The sequence below is a fragment of the Drosophila grimshawi genome, unplaced genomic scaffold (assembly GCF_018153295.1).
Source record: "Drosophila grimshawi isolate 15287-2541.00 unplaced genomic scaffold, ASM1815329v1 contig_1377, whole genome shotgun sequence".
Lineage (NCBI taxonomy): Eukaryota > Metazoa > Arthropoda > Insecta > Diptera > Drosophilidae > Drosophila > Drosophila grimshawi.
In genome coordinates this window covers 12,884,882-12,910,548 of record NW_025062900.1, presented here as the reverse complement: position 1 = coordinate 12,910,548, position 25,667 = coordinate 12,884,882, and the positions used below count along the sequence as shown (strand labels likewise).

Genomic DNA, 25,667 nt, shown 5'->3' with positions numbered 1-25,667 from the left:
CTGAATTGTGAGGCAGCATCTAATGATCTCTCATTTGCAGTACGGTCAGACCTATGACGAACGCATGCGATTGGGTTACGCCTATCCAACGCCGCGATTGAATTTCACTGAGCGTACCGATGATTCACCCTTCAGCGGGGATGTGAATCGCGATCGTGGTCCAGATAATCGGTATGCGAATCACAACTATGGACCCACTTCGACCAGCACCGATCGCAACTATGGCAACTTTAACGATCAGCCCAACAATCGACCCTATGCGGATGAAAATCCCAATGCGCAGTATAACTACAATAACAATCCGAATGTGGAATTTGTGGGATTGAACAATAATCGGAATCGTTTCGAGAATCCCTATCTATCCAATCAGGATAGATTCAATCTAAATCAGGCGTATGTGGACCGGCAGCGTTTTCAACAGGATCGTCGCTATCAGCAGGAGCTAGAGAAGCTGCGCAATCTGCTGGTCGAAACGGATCAGAAGGGTTCGCTCGAGTGCACCGCAAATGTGGCGGCTCAGTGGAACTTCGAGACGAACGTGAACGATTTTACACAGACGGAAGCGGTAAGTAGTTAGTTATACTAGACTATACTATATACACACACATTTAGTGAATACCCTTGAATTTGTAATTGTAATTGGATTGCAATTGTGCTGGAGCGGCACGCGATATCTGTGTGGGTGTCTAAGTGTATCTATGTGTGTTTGGAGTATTCTCATCAGCCTCAGATTGACGCGTATGCAAGTTTTTTCTTGGCAATTTTCTTGGCATGACAAATAGACACAGCGTTTGCAACACACACAAACATACTCTTGCTGCCAAGGTCGCTTGCCTGGTGGAGTTCTCAGGCAGACATGCCAATGTCAAAGTGTTGCACTCTGAGAGTTTTGAGCCACGCTGTTGGGCAAACTTTATCCAACATCAAATATTGGAAACAAAGAAATATGGATTTTATTTAGAAAAAGACTATATTTTGCATGAACGTATCCATTGCACTAAACTGAATACACAGTAATAAAAACCACTGATGGAAAACTAATTTATAACTTTCATTTTTGAGTAAAACAAAAATTTATATTTTTTTCAGTATACAAAAAGTGGATGCGCTTTAGCTATTTAATTGCTTAAGCTCATTATTTTAAAAAGTAATATTCAATTCAGAATTCAGCTCAAGCAAGTCATATACAAGTTTTATTTCAACAAATACGTTTTGCACAATTAGAACTAAGAAATATTTCAACATTTTAAATCAAGTTAAACCCAAAAGAAAGAAAGAAAAGAAGCCATTTACACGTGTTGACACTATATATATACAAATTGGATAGATAAAGAAGAGTTGACATATGCAGACCCCAATAGATTATCTTCTCAACATATTTTATCCGTAGTTAGCCCAACATTTATATATTAATTATGTTATAATCCCCTTATAGCTGAATGCCCAACAGCGCTATGTGGAGTATCAGCGCATAACAGCTCAGCAGTCGAAGCGTATTAACAAGGATCTCATATTCGATCGTCGTCTCTATAGACAGTTAATGCTACAATCTGAAGCTGGGCCCAATGCGCTGCCCATCGATGTCTTGGACAGGGTAAGTTTATTCAGTATCAACTCAAGAACTCTAATTTGAATAACTTCGTCGAACAGTACAATCGCCTGTTGAACGAAATGCTTTTCCTGTACAACGATGCCAGCATCTGCGCCTACCAGCAGCCTTTTCAATGTGACCTGCACTATATACCTCACCTCAAGGACATTATGGCCAAGAGCAGAGACTGGGATGAACTGCAGCATACCTGGGTAGAGTATCATCGCAAGGCGGGGCGAGGCATGCGGGATAACTATGAACAGTTGATTGATGTGATGCAGGATGTGGCCTCTGTAAACAGTAAGTCAACTTTATATTTTTAGTTTTTCTATATGGTAATATAAATTATTTTGCAGATGTGACCAATGGCGGGGAGTACTGGTATTTGGCCTACGAATCTGGCAACTTTCGGCAGGATATGGATAACGTTTGGGAGCAGATACGTCCGCTCTACGAAGGTCTGCATTCCTATGTGCGTCGCAAGCTAAGGGACTACTATGGACCTGATCGGATTAACCGGATTGCGCCGATACCTTCACACATATTGGGCAACATGTACGGACAGTCCTGGTCGAATGTGTTGGACATACTTATACCCTATCCGGGTCGTAAGCTCATCGATGTGACGCCTCGCATGGTGGAGCAGGGATATACGCCGCTGCTAATGTTCCAACTGGCCGAGGAGTTCTTTACCTCCATCAATATGTCGGCTGTGGGTCCGGATTTCTATAGGAATTCCGTATTCGAGCAGCCGTTGGACAGGCGAGTGCTCTGCGAACCCTCCGCCTGGGACTTTTGCAATCGTCACGATTTCCGTGTGAAGATCTGCACTGACATCAATCAGCGCAGTCTGATTAGCGTTCATCATGAAATGGCGCATATTCAGTACTTCCTGCAGTATCGTCACCACCCGAAGATCTTTCGCAACGGTGCCAATCCCGCCTTCCATCAGGCTGTGGGCGATGCCATCGGTCTATCTGTATCCACGCCAAAGCATTTGCAAACTTTGGGCCTGCTTCAGAGATCACTGGATGAGTCCAGCTATGATATCAACTATTTGTTCACCATGGCCATTGATAAGGTGAATGACTATGACTTATGAATAATAGGTGCATGAATAATCAATATACTGCGGAATAGGTTGCTTTTCTGCCCTTCGCCTTGGCTTTGGACAACTGGCGCTACGACGTCTTCAGTGGCAATGTGAATAAGCGAATTATGAACTGTCATTATTGGAATTTGCGGTAAGCATGGGCTTTACTTTGATTTTGAACTACTTAAGCATTTGGCGCTTGTTTGCAGTGAGAGGTATTCGGGAATTAAGCCTCCAGTTCTACGCTCTGAGAAGGACTTTGATTTGGGCGCTAAATATCATATACCCGCAAATATACCCTATGTTAAGTGAGTACAGTTTTTCTTTTACTATTGTGAACATTGTGAGATGGATAAAATGTTGAATATTGCTGCTGTTTGAATAACCAGCATGAGGTTGGCCTGATTTATTAAAACTATCATTACAATCTTTCAAAGTAATATGAAAAATATTATTGCGTAAAGTTCATAATTATCTCTCTTTAAATCAATTCAAGTATTATATTTAAAATGTGTGAGTTCACATTACGTTCCTTACATTCCGTCTCTACTTCATTCATTGATGAAAGTAAGAACACAAAGGCTTGGAATATTATTTTAAGAATAATTCATAAATATATATTTAAATTAATTTATTGTTGGCATAACTCTGATTCTGTCAAAGCTGATCTCTAATATATTTCAAATATATTCCATCATAAAATATTTTGTTAGTTTTCCGATGCTTGTCTCATGTTGGAATATATCACTTAAAGATTTCTCTTATATAATTTTCTTCCTGAAAATGCAGTTTGTTGATAACGCATTTATTTCTTTATTTGCCAGCGTCTTATTGACTGCATGTTGTATTACCGCACAAAATGTTTCTCTTATCTAATTTGCCACATAACGCATATGCAGCAATTAAAAACAAAACAAACAAAAGTATGTTATTAATTTAACTCATTTCGATTAAAATTTATAAACAAGTACACACACACTCACACACATAAATATCGAATATTTCCCGTCAAATTGACGGCGATTACGAGTCGCAATATTCGGTTCGCTAAGAAACCGAAGCAATCCGCCAACTGGCCACAAATTTGGCCCACTGACTGCACATAATGACCAATCCAGTAGACCGCTACACATTTGCACACATTGCATGTGCTCATGTGTGTGTGTGTGTGCGTGTGTGTGTGTGCGAGAAAGAAAAACTCGCATGTCGACGATATTTCCCGCATTCACTTTCCACTTGGCTGCTGCCAAAGCTGGAGACCGGCTCGTCGCTGCTTTGGCTTTGGCTCTGACATCATTTAAATAATCCCATATAGAAACTGTTACGAAAAACCACATATCAAACCACACATACAAAACACATGAACAGTTGTATGAATATATATGGATATATGTATGTAGATATGTGTATGCAGGCCGTTTGTCTGGCTAACTGACCCATTAAACCAATCAAAACAACAATAAAAAAAAACGCATTTTTCCGGCTAATGCAAATGCAAATTTTGACGCGTCTCAAAAGCAACGCCATGTGGTGCAATGGATGGCACCACCAACACCACCGTCCAAGAAAATTTTTGGTGTCAATGACTGCCCCATTAGAGCTGACCATGCCGATCGCCCATTGTTTTGTGCTGCCTATTGTATTATCTTTGGTCTTTTATTGTACGCCCATTTAAATGTAAGACAAGGCGCTCAAAATTATCACAAACCACAATAGCGGCAGCATGTTACATAAGATTGGTTTTTTTTTTGGCTAACAACCATAGTTTGCGGTTTGTTTTGACAACGTTGAGGTTCTTTCAAGGTGTAGTGCATATTCCAAAATAGGTACATATAAACATATATTTTAGATAGTCATTAATATAAAGTTAGTAACTTGGAGATAATTGAATGTTTGCAAACCTATGTTATCAACCCAAAACAGGTATGTTTTCATTTTTTATGGACCTCACTTTAATTGCAGCTTACTGGAAAAAAACCCATTAGTCTGATTTTATAGCTGGCCATTCTATTCAGTCGCTTTGGATAGGCCATTGTGTGTTGATTATTTATTGCATAATCCATAAACTGCAAATGCTACAGTTACAGTTACAGTTACAGTTACATAAACAACAGCTACCAGAAATCGGTTAGCCACCAAGAGAGTAAGTTAGCCTAGATATGGTAATAAAACAAAGTTAGAGCCATAGTCACAGAGTCAGTGCTCTGAACACTTTTCAGTTCGTTTCACAACACTCGGCGCATGTGGTTGTGTTTTAGCTTTTGTCTCAAATATCGGTTAGGAGCACATGTCCTACAAACCGACTAAGGAAAACGTGATAAATCTATGCCCCACTTAACGGACTGAAATTGCAGCATGGCTTCAATGAAGCCGAAATGCAAATTGAAACCTAATCTTAATACTCCCCGTCGACTCCGACAAGCCGTTGGCGTAGGCAGCCATAAGTTTGAATATCAATCAATTGCTGGACTGGGAAATACTCTATAATTACTTGTCAAATAATTCATATGCAGTCCATTTTGCTTATATAAATGACAATATAATTTATATTACTATATATATTTTCTTTTATATAAAACTTATATATTATTGTATTATATCTTCCCTGTAATTTATAATAAAAAACTTTCAATACGTTTTCTTTTTAAAACAGTTCGTTAAGAATTTATTATGAATTTCTTAGAATCGACATGTATCGATTTGCAGATTAGTGGAGAAGAAATTTTAAATAAACTTGATCTCTTGAAGAATTGAGACATCCTGTCATTTTAATTCCTCCTCTCCCGATGATTTTTGGTTTATATATAAATCTTTATAATACTCTTTGTTGGATATGCTGTGTGCATAGGGTATAACCACAGAAACCACACGAACCACACACTAATCGGCGGTGCTAATAAAAAGTAATGCCAGACCACAAAATAAACGCTAGGAAATAGACGCGACTGCCGTCAGCAAGTTGTCTTTGTTGTTGCTGTTGCGGTTGTGGCATGAAAAGCGTAATAATAAAAACATAGTGTGGCAAATGTAATAAACATGTTGCCTGCGTCCAAGCCTCTCTCAGTGGGCGAGAGACACTTTGCATATGCAATTATGAATGAGAGGCAATGTTTACCTCATTTGAAAATTAGATAAGCCGTTTATGGTCTATACGAAATGACTTGATTGGAGTTCAGCTTGAGCATGCTCTGTCTCTGCTGACTTGCAGACACTGGCAGAGTGAGACGTGGTGGGAAAGTAACTTAAACTGGGTTGGGTTGAGTTATGACTTTAATTTTTGCCACTTGTGCAAGAAAATGCTAATATTGAAAGGAGCTTGCTGAAAATGAGGAAATATACTTTAAAGTGGTTCAGAGAAAATATATATATATAGGAGAATTTGAAGTCAAGTTCTTAAAAGAACTTGCGAACAATTTTAAATAGTTTTTTCTCCAGATAAAGAAAATAGTTTGCAGTTATTTAGTATTCAGTTTAACTTGGACAGATTTGAGCTATTCATAATATTAATTGAATATTCAGCAACTTGTGTTTCAATGGAAGTGAATGCTAAACTATATTATTTTTGATCTTTTATTGTAAAGTTGTCCATCTATTGACATTTGTACATATTTCAAATGTGTTCCAATCGAAAGACTAAATAAAAGGCTGAAAAGCGTTTGAAAAATGTAGAAGAAATTATATTATTTTAAATTGACCAAATATGTAGATATTTTCAATTGGAAATAATTCGAAATCTTTTTTGAGTTGTTCAAATAAATAAAAATAAAATTGATGGTTTTAGTTTTGATCACTTGATTTTTTTTTTTTCATTTTTATTGTTTACATTCATCAGCTTCATTATCATTGTTTGTTTTTGTTGTTTGTATTTTTTTTACAGAGACAAAAAATATTTTTGGTAAATTAAGTACTTTTTATAAATCCGTTTCAGCTGCTTTTTACAATAAGCAAAACTATATATAGATGGTTGCATTAAAAACTAGGTAGCAAAAATTATTACAAAAATAATACAATACGTTCGTTTACAAACTGACTTAAATGGGCAACTGCTGGGGCAGGAGTGCCTTCCTTATCCTTAGAGTCTACACTTAAACACTAAACAGAAGTCTTTATCACACGCTTACAATGCAAATCAGATCTCAAACACATATTGAACCGAACCGAACCGAACCGGGTGCACAAGTCGGTGGACCAGAGCAGAAGGAGGAGTAGCCGCAGCTGGAGGACAATACAGCAGCAGCCAACCACGCCAAATGTACCCAGGAAGAGCGAGAGCCAAGTAGTTCAAGTCCAACAACACATCCAAATTGATCCTGCTGAAGGTGTTCATATTGTGTATGTGTTGTTGCTATTACTGTTGTTATTGTTCTTGTTATTGTTGGTCTTGTCATGGGTCTTGTTCTTGTTGTGTGAGCCCAAATGTGTTGTATCTTGTTCTTAAAGTCTAGTCTAATCGTCTCATAATTTCTCATAACATTTCTCAAGGGATATTTTCGTCAACGTTTTCTTGTTTTTTGTTATTTTGTTTTTGTTTTCTTGTATGGCTTAAGCTAAAAGAGAGTTCGTTGTGTGTAAAAACTAAGTAAGTTCGTATTGTCACATTATAAATTGATATCAGAATCTCTATCGTTATCACGTTCGATATAGCAAAGTGTAATTGGAATGTTAGGTAATTGGTAATGATATGGAAATGTTTTGGAATTGCAATGTTTCTAAGTGATGTTATTTTTGTTATTTTTTGTTATATTTTTTTTGTTTTTTTTTGTGATGGTTGTAATATTGTTATGTTTAGCTATTTATCCACTCATAACCGTTACCGTTCATAACCGATTTTATCAATGCTGCAAAGAAAGAGTGAGAAAGAAATTCATTTCACCAATTTAGTAACCGTGGTATGAATGGTAATCATGATAGTTAAAATCATGCTGCACCTCATGCTCATGTTCATGATGCTCCTCAATGGGTGCCGAATACGATGAATGATGATGGATGGGCTCATGATGATGATGATGCTCCTCCTCGATGTGTTTGTGGACAAACTCTGGCTCCTTGTAGCTGACGTGCTTCTCATGATACTCGGGAACATGCTTCTCAATGTGGACATGGACGGGCTTCTCCACTGGGATCTTCACTGGGTACGGCACTTGTTTCTCATGCTTAACGGGCACTTCCTTGATCACTGGGTATGGGGCAGGCACATGGATTTTCACCTCATACGGCACTGGCTTCTCCACATGGACGGGCACTGGACGATCATAAGGCACATGAACGGGCACGGGCACCTTCTTGATTACGGGCACTGGCACTGGCTTGTCAACATAGTGGGGCACTGGCTTGTCCACATAGTGGGGAACTGGCTTCTCGACGGGCACCTTGACTGGGTAGTGCACAACCTTCTCAACGGGATAGGGCTTGTCGACATGCACGTGCTTCTCTACCTTGTAGTGGACAATTTTCTCGACGGGATAGGGTGCGGGCACATGAACCTTGACGGGCACATGGACTTTCTTCTCAACGGGATAGGGTGCGGGCACATGTACCTAAAGTGTTGGTGGTGGTTAACAAGGGGTTATCCAAGGAGTCGCAATGAAGCAGCTAGAATCTATACCTTGACGGGCACTGGGCGATCATAGGGCACATGAACAGCATAGGGAATCTTCTTTTCGACGGGATATGGCTGTGGCACTTCATAGGGCACCTTGATGATCTCCTTTACCTCATAGGGCACATGCTTGACAACTGGATAGGGCTTTAGCACCTTGACTTTCACGGGCACATGAATGTGCTTCTCAACGGGCACATGGACAATTTTCTCAATGGGCACTGGCACTGGCACTTTCTTGATGACCGTCAGTGTCTTCTCCTCATGGACGGGATAGTGTGGCACATGATGGTGATGGTAATCCTCATAGTGATGCAAGCCACGCTTTGATTTTGTGGTGTCTTCGGCAGCAGCAGCTGTCTCCACAGCCTTCTTCTCCGTCGGCTCAATTGCTGTCTTCTCGGCAGCCTCCACCTTTTCATCGCCACCAGCCTGTGCATAGCTTGTGGCCAGCAGCAGCACCAGCGCGACCGATGTCGCTGTACGCTGCAAAAAGTAAAATGTGTAAAGTGGTGGAAATGAAGTCAGGGCCGTATTCTTAATAGTTCAGTTTTAGGATGTCATTCTTGGGAATTCGATCAGTTTGAATTTTCTTAAGTTCCTTTTGCAGTAAATTCTTTCACTTTTGAATTGCTGTTATTAAGCTTTCAAGTTTTTGTGTACACTTCACAACACTGCACTAGAAGATCCTTAATACATACCATCAACTTCATGTTGCTGGCGTAAAATATCCTTGTGGATGGTTAGGTATCGGTCGAACTATGTCCCGCTTTTATGTTATGCCGCACGATCGATATAGGTCTTTTAAAGAGGTTTCTTTTTATTTTTTGAAAAGGGGAGCAGACGATCTTAACCAAACTCTCTACACACGTGCTGTGCCACTCCACACTGTTCGATGGTTAACGGTTTAATGATGCCTTCTGCAGCGCCTGCTCCAACTTTTATACTCTAACTTACACCCAAGACACAAGCGAATTACTGAGCAACAACAATGTCGACAACGCTGACGACGACGACGACGGCGACTTCGTTGGATTCGACGAATCAAACAAGCCCGACGACCAGCCACAACGACAACAGCAACAGCAACATCAACAACAACAGCAACAGCAATTGTATATAGCAGAGTATAATCATAATCGCACTAGCTTAAACAAAAACACATACGGCGAATGGTGAATGGTTGTTCGTGGCTAGTCGCGTTGTCGGGCTTAGTTGCTTGGCTGCTTGCTGGGATTTCGGAGGCGCGAACTCAATGCAGCGAAGTGGCAAGCGACGCCAAATGCAGCAATTGCAATCATAGTTGTTCAGGCAGAGGGACTGCCTGAGGAGTGGAGGGGGAGGGAATGGTATCTCTATGGATGCGTGCCATTTTGCTGCCTAATTCGACTACCGACAACTGCCGTTTGTTGTTGCAGCTGTCGTTGTTGTTGTTGTTGCAGTGGTGGTTTCTCAAGCTTTTTACGAGCATTGACTCGCAGCATTAACAACAACAACATCATTAATAATAATAAACAACAATTTTTTTTTATAATTGAATAATACTTAATGCATCAGATGCGACGCATTCACAACACTTCAAAATCATTTTTAAAATTTGTGTTAATTGTACATATTTGCATAGTACTAAGATATTGGTTAGTATTTCAAAAATGTTGACACAACTCAGATAAATTTAAAATTTAATATATGTGTCTTTACTTCCAGCTGTAATAGGCTAATAGGTGACCCGCTTATATTTTTGGTAATTTTCTTAATAGGTCAGGAAATATCTTATGTTTAAGCTAAAAGCAATTTGTTATTATATTTTCTATATTTACTTTAGATAATAACGCTTATGTAATGAGTAAGAAATACAAATGTATATGTATGCATTGAAAAATCTTATTACTTTATATTTAAATATTTTCGCTAGAACAACTACTAGCTACTTTTAATCAATGCTCAATTTTTATTGTTTTTCAATATTTATAAAAGTTAACACAGAGTTGCAAGTTTCCTGAGTCAGTTCTCAAAATTTCCTATTATCATCTATTGAGCAGATCAACTTTTCAAAGTATTTTCCATTGGATCAAATGTTAAATTTTCTCTTTCGTGAATCTCCACTCCTTAAATTACAAATTTTTGGTTAGCTCACGATGCAACCTGTCACCGGTCATCTGAGCACAAAGACCAATTCCAATTCCAATTGCTATGCCAATTGCAGTACCTTTACTTTTCGTACATTCACTTGACCAGACCCAAACAAGTTAAGAGCACCCAAAACACGAGCTGGCTGAGCGCTGGGCGAGCCGTTGGTGGTCAGCTGGGAAGAAAAAGTGGGGAAGCGTTTGTCAACAAAGGGAGTGTGTCATTCGGTCATTTTGGCTGAGAGTTGTGTCATTGTGCCACATATATGCCTCGGTGGTGCGGTCGGCAACCGTAACCTAAACCGCTGCCAACAAGTTTTTTGGGGGCAGTGCGGCAATACGTTTCAATTTCAGTTGGTCGTGGGTCGTTGTAATTGAAGAAGCAGAAGTCAAGTCTTACTTTGGTTACCTTCCTCGTTATTATGTCAATGGGTCTCACATATGGCATGTATGTATGTATGTATGGCTGAGAGACTGAAAAGCTGAGAAAATGAGAGACTGGCACAGCTGTTACGATCGGCTCTGTAGTTTTTTGTTGTTACTGTTGCTCTGTTGCATGCAACTTTCGATTTAGTTTCATTCGCATTGCTTGCATGTCTTGACCACATATTGTTCGATTTGCTTGCAACTGCAACTGCAACAGCGAGAGTGAGAGTGAGTGAGTGAGAGTGAGAGCAAGTGTGAAAGAAAGGCAATAACAGGAGGCTGGCATTAGACGTTCCAGCTGCTTATGTCATAAGTTTGCATGGGGGCGCCAACGGTTTGTATGGTTTGTCTGTTTGTTTGTTTGTTTGCTTTTGATAGATAGCTGCGAGTGCTCATAAGCGCCATTGTCTTAAATCCAACAGCAACAATTACACACTTCCTTGAATTAATTAAAGACCACGAGTAGATATATATGTATAAATATATATATATAAATATATTTATATATATATATATATTTTAATAATGTAAACATTGATTTTAGGTTTTTCATTTTTGAAAGCGTCAGGTGACCTGACCTTGTCTTATATCTATATTATTATATAGATTTTTGTTAGATGTAGCTTTACATAAATTTGGTTTGGTTTGTATAAGTTTGTATAGTTAATCAGTTGCGATGTCAACAAAAGTGCCAACTCTGAAGCAGCTGTCGATTAATCATCTTTTGGAGGCGTCTTCAATTCGCATTTGCATTTGTTAGCAGCCGCTTTTTGTGATTTGTGAAACAGTTTATTGTGGTTGAGCTATGGACGTGATTTTACATTCCACTTCCATTTCGTTCCAATTGTTTGGCAGATAATCTGGCAAATGGGGCCTGACGAGGCTAAAGCCGAAATTCAAACAGACAGTTATGACATTTTATGTGACATTATCTCTTCATATTTTTTTTGTTATCTACCCAGGCTGGTAACGGTTTAAGTTTCGGTAGTTTCAACGATTTTTTAATGGAGGGTTCATTGCATTGCTGGTCAAGGTCGATCGAAGGCAGTTGCCGCTGTTTAAAAATCTCACTGACTGACAAAGTGGCCAAGTAACTCTTACTGTACCCTGTCAGTTGAGCTTGGTAAATTTGAGGCCCTCTTTTTTGCCAAGTCACTGGTATTCAAATAAATTACTTTTACATATAAAGTAAGTAGTCAAAATATGTCTCAAAATAATAATAACATTGCGTAACTTTAGTTGCAGATTTTTTAAAAATATTTGATTTATTTGCTGATCTATAAGAACTGATGGATCTCCAAAACAATTAGAGAAAATGCGACAAAAATGGTGTTATAACATTTGTGAAATATTGAAAAATTCATGAGATATTTGAACCCAAGGCATATGTTATATTGACCGATATGTCAGATGAGAACATATATTTCGAATAAATGTATGTCTAAGGTTTGTCTGACAATTTTAAAGTTGTTGAATTTCCAATTAAACAAACTATTTAACTGATTGATGCGATGCTCCACACAAAATATGGTTTGCATTTTAAATTAATGACTTTAGAAAGACCTGTCAGTAAAATGAGTTGCGCAGGTAAATTGTATTTTGTATGTAAACTGCAATCTTCGCCCTTTCAATCAGCTGCCTTTTCATGACATTGACGTACGAAAAAGCCGTTGATTTGATTTGAAAGTGATAATCACGGCAATTGAATCGCCCCGCCGAACACTTCTCTTCTCTGATCGTTAGCGAAAAGAGGTCAATGGCAAAAGCATTTGAACTCTTACAGCGCGTCTTTTAATTTTTATGATTGAGTCGTTGTTATTGTGCATTTATTTGTTGTTAACATGGCCAAAGTGTCACGCGCCGTTGATTGCTGCGCCCAATTGATCAGCCAATGCGGCAAGGAGCGACGGGAGGGAACTGCATTTAATCAAGTTATGGCTTTGCCTAACATATCTCTTCAACTGCCAGGAAGTGTCGACTGTCGACTGTCGGCTTTCGGCCATTGGCCTAATCTAATAGCCAGTCGCAGGCCAACTGTTGATCTATGCAAATTTTACACCAACCCATGGCAAAAACAAAAAATGTTTTAAAAGAGCCAGAAAAACCAGTCAAAATCAATTTATTATCATAATAAGTAATTCCGCCTCTGGAAATCGAGCTGCAGCTGTGCGGCAGTTGTTACTGTGGCAGCGGGCAAGGAGGAGTGCTGCAGCTTTCCGGGTTGCCGGGGGCGTGTCTTGACCCATTGACTTACTCGTCATGTAATTTGCATAAAAACTAGAAGATTTATTTACCAAACTTTAAATCGCGTTGTCCTCATTTTGTTTGTTTTCCTTTTGTTCATTTGCTGAACTTTTGCTATCAAATCATCATGGACTTGGGCTTAAGTTTTTTGTAGTTGTTTGTAGTGCCTTTTTGGGGTTTTTTCTTTTGAGTGCATAATTACAACAATACCAAAAAACACTGTTGGCAATCAAATGCCAAGCAATGTTTCTGTTGCTGTTATTGCTTTTAATGTAAATTGCGTAAATTGAATAAATATTATGCTGTGAAGTCGACTCTAGCTGCATATTTTGTAAATTTATTTGGTAGCCTTTGTGTTCGGTCTTGTTTCTTGTTGTTTCTTTATTTTTTGGCTGCCGCTTTTGGCCGCACTGAGGCGTAGATGAAGTTGCTTTGGGTTTTGCAGAAGCGAGGGCGGCTTGAAAAGTTAAATGAAGCCTGTTCAAAATAAGTAAAGGAAGCATGCAAATCTAAATAATATTATTCACTGGTTAAGGTATATGAGTAAAGGATAAAAACAAAATAAGCAATATCTGTTGAATCTTGCATAGATAAATAATAAAATCTAGAAATGTATATGTTAGTAAAGAACTGTTTTGGAAAATAAACCAGAAATGACTTGTTTAAATTCAACTCACAAATTTATATTTATTTATATATTTTGGCATTTTTTTTAATTTTTTAATATAAATATACATATAAATATATATAATAATTATTTAAGTTATTACCTTCATCACAACTTAACGATTAACCCGCTCTTGCTGAAAAAATATAGCGCGAACTGTAATTAGGCAGCACTAAAATGTTCGTAAATTAACAAAAGCACAAATAAAACATAAAATAATTAAGTTATTGCCCAAGCAGCAGCAGCAGCAGCAGCAGCGAATAAAACATTTTCAGGTACATATTTGAAGCATACAACGGCCACCGATTTTAAACAGAGACATGGAAACAAACGAAAATTGCAAAACAACTCAGAATGTGTGTTAATTGTCTCATTATTTACGAATTGTTTGTTCGTAAATAAAACAAATTTTACGGCAGCAGACGTTCATTAAATTAATTGCCTTACGAAGTTTGTCAAAACCTGAAAATGGGGCGTACAAGAGACTAAACACTTCCTTGCTGCAGAAAAAAGTGCATTAAAGATGCATTATGAATGCATTAAAATTGGCAAATAACTGGAAGTTAATTTATATAAATACAGCTAACAGCATGTGTAATTAAAATCAATGAAGTGGCAAGTCCTCAAAATAAGTTGCACGATTATAAAGTATAAAATTAACTACAAATGATTTAAGCAAGTACTTTTTAAATATATTACTATTACGGCAGACCACCTTCAGAAAGGATTACATGTTCCATATCAATAGACGTTAATCGTCATTCATATTAACTAGATTAAAGTAATAATTAATGTGGAAAATGTTTTATATTTGCATATATCATTTTCTATATTTGTTGCCCATATTAGTTTCAACTATACTGTATACTAAGTCCGACTAAATTACAGCAATCTCGAAGCTGTGGCCGTCTCAGAGCTTTGCTTTCGCGGATTGGCAACCACATATTGCAACCTATTTGGCAAATTTCTTTGTAACCAAAAAGTTGCTGCAAAAGAAATTGCTGGTAAATTAACGCTAGACGGTCTGCTTGGCGCCATGACGCAACCGACACATGTGGCAGCAACGCCAACGGTAGCGTCGACGTCATCACATAGCGCTAATTGATTGCGTCTACGCGACGCAGCTGTTGCATTCACTTTGCTTTGCTGTGTCTTTGTTTCTGTTTTTGGGTCGTACCATTCTCCGTTGCCACTTGCCAAATACAAATAGCACACACACACACACACACACACACACACACACCGACATAAAGTAGGTTCGATTCCCGCTAGTTTAGCACAAGATCAATGTTGTGCGTTGGTCAACTGTGGCAACTGGTTCTTGCGGCTGCCCACTAAAAACGGCAGACAGACGAAGGCAGCGATCTTGAACATTTTGTTTCGGTTTTTTTTTCGACACCATTTGTCATTGCAATTAATTATGCTGGATTTAGGCGTTGTGTGTGTGTGTGTGTGTGTGTTGTTTTGAATGTTTACTTTCAATGCTCTCAACTGCATTAAATCTTGCGTAATTTGTACGCGAACCGCTCGTTCACTTTGATCGCCACTTTGGCAAAGTTGCTCTTATTTGCGAAAGTTAACGAGTGTTATGAATTTGCTTGTGTGTGCTGCAAGAAGCCAGTCTAGTTTTTTTTTTCACTTTTATATTAATAGATTAGCATTAGCTGATTTATACTACGGTTTTATGTGACTTGTTTGCATAGTCAGAAGAAAGATTGAGTGCTGTTAAGATGGATGGATTACACACATGCGACGTATAAGTTGTCCGATGGCTCCTATATGATATAATAGTTCGAAATTTTGAACAACAAGATTATAATAGGAATAAAGATACAAATTTGTACATATTTATAATGCGTGCTAAGATTTTTAATTGTGATTAAAAATGTTTATTACTTTTCTTAAATGTGGCAAAATGCATTGAAAGTAAAGGACCACTTATTGACCTTTCTAATAACAAAAAGTTGGAAATATATTTGTAAATCGTACAAGTACTTGGTTTTAGTTGAATATACAAGCTTTTACATTTTGAAATTTGAGTTTTCAGTAACTCGGGTTGCTGTCCTTTAGACAACTCACAACGAAATCCTGCTTAACATAGCGAACGCGAAACGGTGTGAAACCTGGCAGGCACTCACAATAATCGGGCTTCACACATTTAGCGAAACTGGAGCAGCTCTTTGAACAATGTGGTTCACAAGAGTAGGCCAGCGTATCCACAGTGGGGACTTTAATATATCCCAAATCGCACTCCCATTCGCCCGGGCGCATGCAGCTGCTGTGCTCTGGCTGGGCCCCCGAGCAGATGGGCTGGCAGACGCTGTTGCTCAGCTTGTAGCCTTCATTGCACCCACATTTATCTGGGCTTATGCAGCTGCTGTGTGCAGGACAACCCGCTGTACAAATTGGCTCACAGGGTCCAGATTTTCCTTTAACATAACCAGTCCCACACTGACAGATGATTTTTTCACATTTACACACCTCGGGCTGCACACATCGGCAATTGTGACCACATCCCTTGCTGCATTTGGGCTCACAGAGAGTGCTAGTCGAATTCTGCTCATAGCCGTCACAGCAGTACAGCTCTAATTCGGCACTGTCTTTAATCTAATTATAGGAATATATTTTATTAAATTCAATGATGTATTTTACAATGCTTTGCAGCTTACCCTATTCTTGTCCGACTCATCGTCGTTCACTTCCCTGCTGCACACATGTGGATCGTGAGCTTTGAATTTCCTTACGCACTCCCCATCTGATCCCATACGGTAGTTAACTAGGCACTCACATGTATTGGGTTTTTTGCAAACGCTATTCTCAACACATTTGGTACTGCATACGGGCTGACATAGATCCGATATCGACTGCCGCTTGTAACCTTCGCAGCAATCTTGTTGTATTTCCATCCTAGTGGTTGGCTATAACAATAATTATTTTCGCAACTTGGATCATTTGGAAATGTTTGTTTACTCACGGGCAAATCTTTCGGAAATTCAATAGTCAATTTGGTAAAGTCTTCTTTAATAGCTTGCCAAATCCTTGCTTCTGTCTCATCCATTACTAAATCCACCTCCACTTCTCTTGTGCACAAATTGGGATCCTTGAGAACACAGGGTGATTCCTCGTCTTCTCTCTCGTAGCCTTCGCAACAAACCGTTTTGTTTTCTAGCCTGGTTTTTGTCTATATAATACATAAAATTACAATATAAACGAATAAATATGTTAAGATATAATTAAAGATAATTCTTTAGAAATATATTTTTATTCTTAATATATACTAAGCTTACTTTGGGAATGAGAATATTACTCAGATCGATATTTTTGGTGTCTTCTTCAGCCACGTTCCCAAAATATTTCATTGAAAGCGGCTCATAATCAGTATAATCCACTTCAACTTCAGCGGTGCACAAATGTAGATCTTTCTGCTGCTCACATCCACCTCCCTCGACCTTTTCATGACCCTCTAAACACTTACAGATCTCCGGCGACATGCAGTAGGCGTTGTCACCGCACCCCTCAGAGCAGATGGGTTGACAATTGTCGATGGGACCAGAGTAACCGGGACAGCACTCATACGCAGGTTGTTGCTAGCATGACACAGAATATTTGATTTAAGACGAAGTACACAATCTTTCATTTGACTCTTACCGTTGAGTGTACATTTTTATCCAGTTTTTCCATTTCCTTGTTGATAAAATCACTCGATTTCTCATCGATCTTACAAGTGTTCTTAAATTGAACACTCCTGGCACCCACAAAACCAATTGCAAGGACCAAATAAGCCCAAATGAAATGACTTCGAGTGCAGCCCATGGTCTAAATATTCTGGTCCGCTTAGCTGCGTTTACAGAATGAAACTAATTATGAGCGACTTTTAAATCGCTTTAAACTCTTGCAAATAATATTCCATACATTGCGTACTAACTCGAGATAAACGTATATCTACACATATATTATTATAAATACCAGAGCTGAGCTTATCGAAATGTCCGGTATATGTGTCACAGTCAAAATCCACACAAATGAACATTATTCCGAATTTCGAATTCCAGAAATTGAAAACTGTATTTGTTTTTGCTAATTGATAAAAATAGTATAGATATCAAGTGTTGTGCATATGGTCGCTATATTTACAACAAAGACTTTGACACACCCAATAAAATTTGTTTCTAAGTATTTGCTGTATACATTTGTATTTTTGATAAGTGTTAAAAATACAACGATAACTTCCAAAAATAAATGTATTCCGAAAGTTATTTGACTGTGTCATACCGAAATGGATACATATAATAAGTCTTGCTGAAACAACCAAAACAATTTTTTAATCAGTATTGTTATATCATAATTTATGTACACATGATATACAAAATAATAAAATCACAAAATTAAATGGCGCCACATCTCCAATGTGGGCTTAATACTGGAAGGCGTATTCAAGTTCAAGGCGACTTTAAACTTTAAAGCGCGCAACAAATGTTATCATGCATGTTATGTTAGTAACGGCGACAAATATGAAAGTCTATTTATTCTTCTTCATGAAGGTAATTTAAAATGTAATATCAAAAGACAAATAATTGATTTATATAATTATCGGCCAAGTAAAAGATTTACTGCTGAGCATGTCAGTAACGAAGACAGTTTATTTTTGCAAATTGTTCAAAATATAATAATTATGTTTTAATTGAATGAATTATGTTTATTGCTTCGAAATGAAATTGGTACATCTTTTGAGATGTGCTCTGTTGTGCTTGCCTTGGTACTTAAACCTGACCCGTTTAAAATCGGTTTGCATCTCTCAATGACCATTTCTTCGAAATTATCATATGGTTCGAAGCCCGGCAGACACTCACAGTAATCGGGCTTCACACATTTGCCGTAATTGGAGCAGCTCTGCCTACAATGTGGTTCACAAGAGTAGGCCAGCGTATCCACAGTGGGGACTTTAATATATCCCAAATCGCACTCCCATTCGCCCGGTCGCATGCATTTGCTGTGCTCTGGCTGGGCCCCCGAGCAGATGGGCTGGCAGCCGCTGTTGTCGATCTTGTAACCTTCATGGCACCCACATTTATCTGGGCTTATGCAGCTGCTGTGTGCAGGACAACCCGCTGTACAAATTGGCTCACAGAGTCCAGATTTTCCTTTAAAATAGCCAGTTTCACACTGGCAGTTGATTTCTTCACATTTACACACCTCGGGCTGCACACATCGGCAATTGTGACCACATCCCTTGCTGCATTTGGGCTCACAGAGAGTGCTAGTCGAATTCTGCTCATAGCCGTCACAGCAGTACAGCTCTAATTCGGCACTGTCTTTAATCTAATTATAGGAATATATTTTATTAAATTCAATGATGTATTTTACAATGCTTTGCAGCTTACCCTATTCTTGTCCGACTCATCGTCGTTCACTTCCCTGCTGCACACATGTGGATCGTGAGCTTTGAATTTCCTTACGCACTCCCCATCTGATCCCATATGGTAGTTAACTAGGCACTCACATGTATTGGGTTTTTTGCAAACGCTATTCTCAACACATTTGGTACTGCACACGGGCTGACATAGATCCGATATCGACTGCCGCTTGTAACCTTCGCAGCAATCTTGTTGTATTTCCATCCTAGTGGTTGGCTATAACAATAATTATTTTCGCAACTTAGATTATTTAGAAACTTTTGTTTACTCACAAGCATTATGCTAAACGATTCTCGCAAATCTTGCCTAATCTTCTTTTCTGTCTCATCCATTACTAAATCTACCTCCACTTCTCTTGTGCACAAATTGGGATCCTTGAGAACACAGGGTGATTTCTCGTCTTCTCTCTCGTAGCCTTCGCAACAAACCGTCTTGTTTTCTAGCCTGGTTTTTGTCTATATAATACATAAAATTACAATACAATCGAATAAAAATCTTATGATTTAATTAAATAGTATTCTGTTAGATAAATATACATTTATATATATATTGTACTTACTTTAGGAATGATAACATCACTCAGGTCGAGATTATGGGCTTCATATTCTTCAGCCATGGGTCCAAAATATTTCATTGATAGCGGCTCATAATCAGCATAATCCACTTCAACTTCAGCGGTGCACAAATGTAGATCTTTCTGCTGCTCACATCCACCTCCCTCGACCTTTTCATGACCCTCTAAACACTTACAGATCTCCGGCGACATGCAGTAGGCGTTGTCACCGCACCCCTCAGAGCAGATGGGTTGACAATTGTCGATGGGACCAGAGTAACCGGGACAGCACTCATACGCAAGTTGTTGCTAGCATGACACAGAATATTTGATTTAAGACGAAGTACACAATCTTTCATTTGACTCTTACCGTTGAGTGTACATTTTTATCCAGTTTTTCCATTTCCTTGTTGATAAAATCACTCGATTTCTCATCGATCTTACAAGTGTTCTTAAATTGAACACTCCTGGCACCCACAAAACCAATTGCAAGGACCAAATAAGCCCAAATGAAATGACTTCGAGTGCAGCCCATGGTCTAAATATTCTGGTCCGCTTAGCTGCGTTTACAGAATGAAACTAATTATGAGCGACTTTTAAATCGCTTTAAACTCATGCAAATAATATTCCATACATTGCGTACTAACTCGAGATAAACGTATATCTACACATATATTATTATAAATACCAGAGCTGAGCTTATCGAAATGTCCGGTATATGTGTCACAGTCAAAATCCACACAAATGAAAATTATTCCGAATTTCGAAATCCAGAAATTAAAAACTGTATTTGTTTTTGCTAATTGATAAAAATAGTAAAGATATCAAGTGTTGTGCATATGTTCGCTATATTTACCACAAAGAATCAGAAACTTTAGCCTCCCAATAGAATTTGTTTTTAAAAATTTGCTTCATGTAATATGGTACTTTACATAAATGTTAGAATTACAACATTGACTTCAAAATTATATGTAGACCGACAATTACTTAAATTATTTTATTTTTATTATTTGATTATGTCATCCTGGACCTTAGATGTATATATATACATATATAATTACCTCAAATATATTTTCTAATCAATATTGTTATAACTTATTTTATGCACACATGGTATAGAGAATAATAAAATAAAGAAATGGAAGGGGGCGATATCTGCAATGTCGGTTTAATACCAGAAGTCGGATTTAAGTTCAAGATGACTTTAACAACAAAAATTATTGTGCATGTGATGTTGACGACGACGACAAAAATAATTTGACATATAATATTAAAAGAAATATAGTTGATGCAGATTGCATTGTGCATATAAACTGAAGTTTCAATAATATTCAATTACATTGTTTATACACAAACGGGAATCTTTAGCACAGGCTACTTGGAAAACTTTTGTTTTATACAACAAACTGATTACATTTTATAAAACGAAATTTTGGAGAATACTGTACAATTTAATGTGGTAAATCTAGTGTCGTTATTTTTGGAAATATACATAGATTGCATGACATCTATAAAGTATGCATTCAGTATCAGAGTATCTAAATACACAATAAGATTTCTTGAATGTTCTTCCAGTTTTTACTATTGCATAGTCTTAGGCTTAGATTGTTGAAAATGAACAGTACATATTAAATATATGAGTAAAAAAAGTATAGCATAATTTGTGCACATAGACTTATACCTGAACATAAGCTTTGACTGACAGTTGCAACTACAATAAAATCATAGGCAAGTTTCAAGTTGGGTTCCATTAATGACTCTAGAGCTTTTTTAGAAAACAATATTCAATTGAAATATGTTGTTATGCTTTTTACAGGTTTACTATTTATTGAAGAATTGAACATATTTTCATGTACATGTACATGCTTAATAAGTTCTTTAGTAGAAAATTACAAACCCAAATTTGTTTATTATTTTACCACTAAGCAGAGAACACAGCCAGCTTATAGTCGACGCCTCTATGTGTTGTCTTCTTGCAGACATTGCTCTTTCAAAAACGAACTGAAAACATTTTTTTTGACATAATGATATTAAGTAAAAACACTTATTATTCAAAATGAATAATCCACTTAGACAACAGGCAACTTTGTATCATTTATTAATATTTAATTGATGAAAAAATGTTGTATTTTTTTTTAAATTTTCTTTTTATTTACATTATTAAATATGTACAAAAATTTCATAGAATAGAAATTGACGTGAAAAAAGTCGAAGGTGCAACTGATTTTTTGTTTTTGTTTTTCCAGTCTAGAAAGAACTGTACATAAAAGGAGGCAGGGTGACACAACACAACTCAAGCAGGACAAACGAATGCGACTTTTGGGGCTAGGGTTTTGGCGGGTGCTGGCAAGTTTTCAGAGTGTTCCGTCTACGGAAGCACTATTCGAAATGCCGCATTTGATGATCTTCCCGTTGAACGATTGTTGCTTCCTCCTAAGAATTTCGGCTGGTATCACAAACTAAAACTAAATTGTAAGTCGTACGTTGAGGGTTGCGGGCTTGAGTTCGGGTTCGGATTTGGGGTTCTTCCTTTTGATTGTTTTTTCTTGAGGGAATTGGAATATTTCGACATGATGTTGATGCGCCTTCTCTCCTTCACCCGTTTCAAATTTCTGATGGCCCTCGTTAGCGTTTAAATTGATCTACTTTTTGTGGAGGTAGCCGCCGTGTCCGGAGGTGCCGTACGAAGAGATACCATGGCCAGAGCTTCCATGACCGCCATAAGCAACGCCATGACCTCCACCATAAGAGGAAATGCCATGGCCGATGGCGATACCGGGTCCAGAGATACCATGACCGGAGATACCATGACCAGAGTATCCACCGCCATAGGCGACGCCATGACCAACTACAGGTGCGCTGACAATTGGTGCGCCCTCGGTACGGGTGACCTTGTGGGTGACGGTAATGGCGGGCTGCACATGGCTCTCAACGTGCACATTGACGGGCACTTTCACCTCATAGGGGACGGGGCGGTCGACATGGACAGGCACCTTCTGGATGACGCGCTTCTCCACGGTGTAAGGCACTGGCTTCTCAACAGGGACGGGGTAGGGCTTGGGAACATGAACGGTGTAGGGACGATCGACGGGAATCTTAACGGGGACCCTGATAACCTTTTCAACAGGGTAGGGTTGGGGCACATGAACGGGCACCTTGACGATCTGCTTCACGGGGTATTGGACAACCTTCTCCACGGGGTAGGGCTGTGGCACGGGCACCTGGACTGGATAGGTAACGGTCTTCTCAACGGGATAGGGCACACGACGCTCTACCTGGTAGGGCACCTGCACGGTCCTTACAACGGTGTTGGTGCGCACCTGTGTAGGCAGCTCTTGGACAGCGCCGAGTCCACCGCCGAGTCCACCGCCGAGTCCACCGCCGAGTCCACCGCCGAGACCACCGCCGAGGACGACACCATGGCCGGAGCCACCATAGCTGGAGCCACCATAGCTGGAGCCACCATGGCCGGAGCCACCAAAGCCGTAGCCGGAATAGTTAATGCCACGCTTGCCCTGCTTCTTCTCAGCCGTCGAGCTGCTGGCTTCAACAGCTGGCACAACTTCCACCTTCTTGGCTGCCTCCTCGGTGGCGCTGGCCGCCAACACGCACATAGCCAACAGGCCAAAAACGAGCTGCAATGCAAAATGTAAAAAAGTGTTTAAAGTGGGTTAGCCGTGTGGATCGATCGCTCGCAACTACAAAGATTATATAACTTGGCAACACTTCCGTCAGTCGCACTATCATTATTTCAAATATGACAATTATGCAATCTGCCAGCTGAAGTCGCATGCTTTGGCAGCGCGCCAAGTTCAATGGTAGCATAATTACAGCCACGTCACGTGCAACGGGGCGCATGCGTAATGTGCAAGAACTTGCGTAGCTGCGTATGCGTAATTTATTGAAATATATGTGTAAATGGTAGGGGAGTGCGCATTTCAATAAATAAAAAGAAAAACCAATTTCAAAACAAAACTAATCAGCATATATGGTTTTTAGTTTCTAAATTCATTGTGACATTTTATTAATGGTTTTCCTATTAAATTTTAATTTTTTTTTTAATGCAATTTTAAAGCAGCAAAATATTATAAAACCTTAATAATTGTGTAACTTTTTTTTGGCATATTTTGATTGATAACATTTGAAGAAGTATTTTCAATTTTTATTTAAAAAATTAAAGAGTTGGATAGAATTGAATTTTTTATTTTAATTGCTTAAGGTTTTTTAATAAATTCCGAATATATAAGCTAATGTTCTAAAGGCGAACTCTTTATTTAGTGCAAATTTTCTCCCTATTTTGATATAAAATTCGATTATTTAAACTGACTTCAACATTTACGTTATTTAGTGCTGAACTGAAATATTTTGACGGTTAAGCAATTTAAGGCACACATTTGATAAGTATTACTAAGACAAATGTCACGAAATTATAATTCAAGTCTTGAAACACACAAATTTCCGTTGTATCGCATTGTGATAAGTATATGATGATATAATGCAGACACTTTAAGAACTTGTAGCAGTTTCGATCATCTTTGTTTCCATTTTTTTTTTTATATAAATGATTGAATTTTTGTAGTACGCTTGTGCACAACATACCATGGATTTCATTTTGCACTTTATTTAAACTTCTAGACAGGCGCACTCAACAACTTGGTCGGGGTGTGTATGTCTCAACCAACCCGCAACTGTTAACTGAATAATTTTGCACAGACATTGCGAGCTTTTATATGCCGATGCCGTCAAAAGCCGTTTGATGCTGCTCCACGGTTTCTGCAATGGCTGCTGCCGACGTCGATCTTTGACGCAGCCACCAGCCACCAGTAAGCGACTCAAGCAAAAGCTCGCTCTTCCTCGATCTCTCTCTCTCTCCCATGCTCTCTGACTTGTCCATACGTGTGTGTCTCTCTGCGCAAAAGGAAATGCTGTGCGGCAAAAAGCTTTCAGCGCCTACGTGCGCCTCACACGGACACTGTCCGTGTATACGCTCAATGCGTGTGAGCTGCTCTGCGTGTGTTAGTGCATATGTGTATGATTGGTAGCAGTTCGCATGTCGGCTAGCTGTTAATGGTATCAAATGCTTAGTACAGAACTGGAGTCACAAGATAGTAAATTAAATTCAACAGCGTATTGAGTGTTTGGCAAAGGTGATAAGATGTCGTTTGATTCCTTTTAAAAAATCAAATTTGAATTTAAAGATATTCAAATAATTTCAAATAGATTTTAATTTTTTTCAATCCACTCAATTTTATTGCTTGACTTTCGAATAAAATTCGGTGCGTGGCCTTAAAAAGGTGTAGATTTTTCTAGTTGTGAAAAGATATACCGGTATTTCTTAAATTTTACAAAACGTTAAAATATTAATCAAGTTTCTTTAAATAATATTTGTATTTAAAACAAATCCAATATTTTCTGTATTCAAGAGCGATGTCAATTTTATAATAAACCAAGTGTAAATGAAATTATAATGTTTTCAATTTGAGCAAAAAGCCCATTTCAAAAATCCATTACACTATTCAAGTTGTGTTTGCTTAACAAAAATAATAATTTTAAATTCAATTAATTTCAGATATTAACTTTGTAGAATGCAAATTTTTTTGAAGTTTAGTTTGGGTAATTTTCAGTGTTTTTTCTATTTTAAGAAAAAACATGCAAAGTTTGCTAGGTTCGTTTGGATTCGTGACTGAACTTTTGATCTTAGATTTTCGGCTGAGAGAAGCAATTTTAAATTGTATACACCTATAGGTGCACTGATTGAATGTTTGGCTTGTATGTGTAATTTGACATTTCAATGTACAATGGAAAGATGCAGAGAATATACACAACTATATAAATAAATATATTGACTGAATTCTGGGTATTACTACGCGTCTAATCGGTCAATGGCTAAGTAAATGGAACGTGTGAACAATGGGTAGCCATCAGGAAAAGGTGTTTTCCATTAGACTAAT

General features: G+C 38.3%; 5 protein-coding genes across 6 annotated transcripts in view; 1 reads left to right on the top strand and 4 right to left on the bottom strand.

The window, feature by feature from the left end:
• Nucleotides 1–25,667, top strand: part of LOC6562450 (angiotensin-converting enzyme) — a 49,114-nt gene that overhangs the window by 529 nt on the left and 22,918 nt on the right. The window contains exons 2-7 of the mRNA XM_001988328.3: nucleotides 41–565; nucleotides 1,436–1,594; nucleotides 1,651–1,891; nucleotides 1,948–2,672; nucleotides 2,732–2,835; nucleotides 2,894–2,992. Of these exons, the coding sequence (XP_001988364.1) occupies nucleotides 41–565; nucleotides 1,436–1,594; nucleotides 1,651–1,891; nucleotides 1,948–2,672; nucleotides 2,732–2,835; nucleotides 2,894–2,992 (1,853 nt within the window). The remainder of the gene's footprint in view (nucleotides 1–40; nucleotides 566–1,435; nucleotides 1,595–1,650; nucleotides 1,892–1,947; nucleotides 2,673–2,731; nucleotides 2,836–2,893; nucleotides 2,993–25,667) is intronic.
• On the bottom strand, nucleotides 7,463–9,119 carry LOC6562451 (skin secretory protein xP2). Of its 2 annotated transcripts, XM_043214719.1 has the most exons (4): nucleotides 8,985–9,119; nucleotides 8,290–8,769; nucleotides 7,613–8,221; nucleotides 7,463–7,522 (listed from the first exon to the last, which is right to left on the bottom strand). In XM_043214719.1, exons 1-4 carry the CDS (start codon nucleotides 8,994–8,996, stop codon nucleotides 7,517–7,519), a joined length of 1,107 nt encoding a protein of 368 aa, XP_043070654.1. In that variant the 5' UTR covers nucleotides 8,997–9,119; the 3' UTR covers nucleotides 7,463–7,516. The 2 variants fall into 2 exon arrangements, with proteins under 2 accessions (XP_043070654.1, XP_032592428.1); XM_032736537.2 differs by lacking the exon at nucleotides 7,463–7,522 and having other exon boundaries at nucleotides 7,562–8,221.
• On the bottom strand, nucleotides 15,691–17,577 carry LOC116805346 (multiple epidermal growth factor-like domains protein 10). The gene is made up of 5 exons (XM_032736693.2): nucleotides 17,398–17,577; nucleotides 17,037–17,336; nucleotides 16,724–16,930; nucleotides 16,419–16,667; nucleotides 15,691–16,356 (listed from the first exon to the last, which is right to left on the bottom strand). Exons 1-5 carry the CDS (start codon nucleotides 17,560–17,562, stop codon nucleotides 15,793–15,795), a joined length of 1,485 nt encoding a protein of 494 aa, XP_032592584.1. The 5' UTR covers nucleotides 17,563–17,577; the 3' UTR covers nucleotides 15,691–15,792.
• LOC116805345 (protein draper-like) lies at nucleotides 18,361–20,271 on the bottom strand. The gene is made up of 5 exons (XM_032736692.2): nucleotides 20,087–20,271; nucleotides 19,723–20,025; nucleotides 19,436–19,618; nucleotides 19,131–19,379; nucleotides 18,361–19,068 (listed from the first exon to the last, which is right to left on the bottom strand). Exons 1-5 carry the CDS (start codon nucleotides 20,249–20,251, stop codon nucleotides 18,427–18,429), a joined length of 1,542 nt encoding a protein of 513 aa, XP_032592583.1. The 5' UTR covers nucleotides 20,252–20,271; the 3' UTR covers nucleotides 18,361–18,426.
• Nucleotides 21,879–24,397, bottom strand: LOC116805347 (chorion protein S38). The gene is made up of 2 exons (XM_032736694.2): nucleotides 24,316–24,397; nucleotides 21,879–23,351 (listed from the first exon to the last, which is right to left on the bottom strand). The coding sequence occupies exons 1-2, from the start codon at nucleotides 24,325–24,327 to the stop codon at nucleotides 22,359–22,361; spliced, it is 1,005 nt and encodes a 334-aa protein (XP_032592585.1). The 5' UTR covers nucleotides 24,328–24,397; the 3' UTR covers nucleotides 21,879–22,358.

Excerpts from the sequence above, each read along its gene's own strand:
- LOC116805346 (XM_032736693.2), bottom strand. The coding sequence starts at position 17,562 with ATGGGCTGCACTCGAAGTCATTTCATTTGGGCTTATTTGGTCCTTGCA. Across the intron at positions 16,931-17,036 it reads GTAATATTCTCATTCCCAAA|ACAAAAACCAGGCTAGAAAA; the intron begins GTAAGCTTAGTA and ends TGTATTATATAG. Across the intron at positions 16,668-16,723 it reads AATTTCCGAAAGATTTGCCC|CCAACCACTAGGATGGAAAT; the intron begins GTGAGTAAACAA and ends TTATTGTTATAG.
- LOC116805345 (XM_032736692.2), bottom strand. The coding sequence starts at position 20,251 with ATGGGCTGCACTCGAAGTCATTTCATTTGGGCTTATTTGGTCCTTGCA. Across the intron at positions 20,026-20,086 it reads ATAAAAATGTACACTCAACG|CAACAACTTGCGTATGAGTG; the intron begins GTAAGAGTCAAA and ends GTGTCATGCTAG. Across the intron at positions 19,619-19,722 it reads GTGATGTTATCATTCCTAAA|ACAAAAACCAGGCTAGAAAA; the intron begins GTAAGTACAATA and ends TGTATTATATAG.
- LOC6562451 (XM_032736537.2), bottom strand. Across the intron at positions 8,222-8,289 it reads ATCGCCCAGTGCCCGTCAAG|GTACATGTGCCCGCACCCTA; the intron begins GTATAGATTCTA and ends CCAACACTTTAG.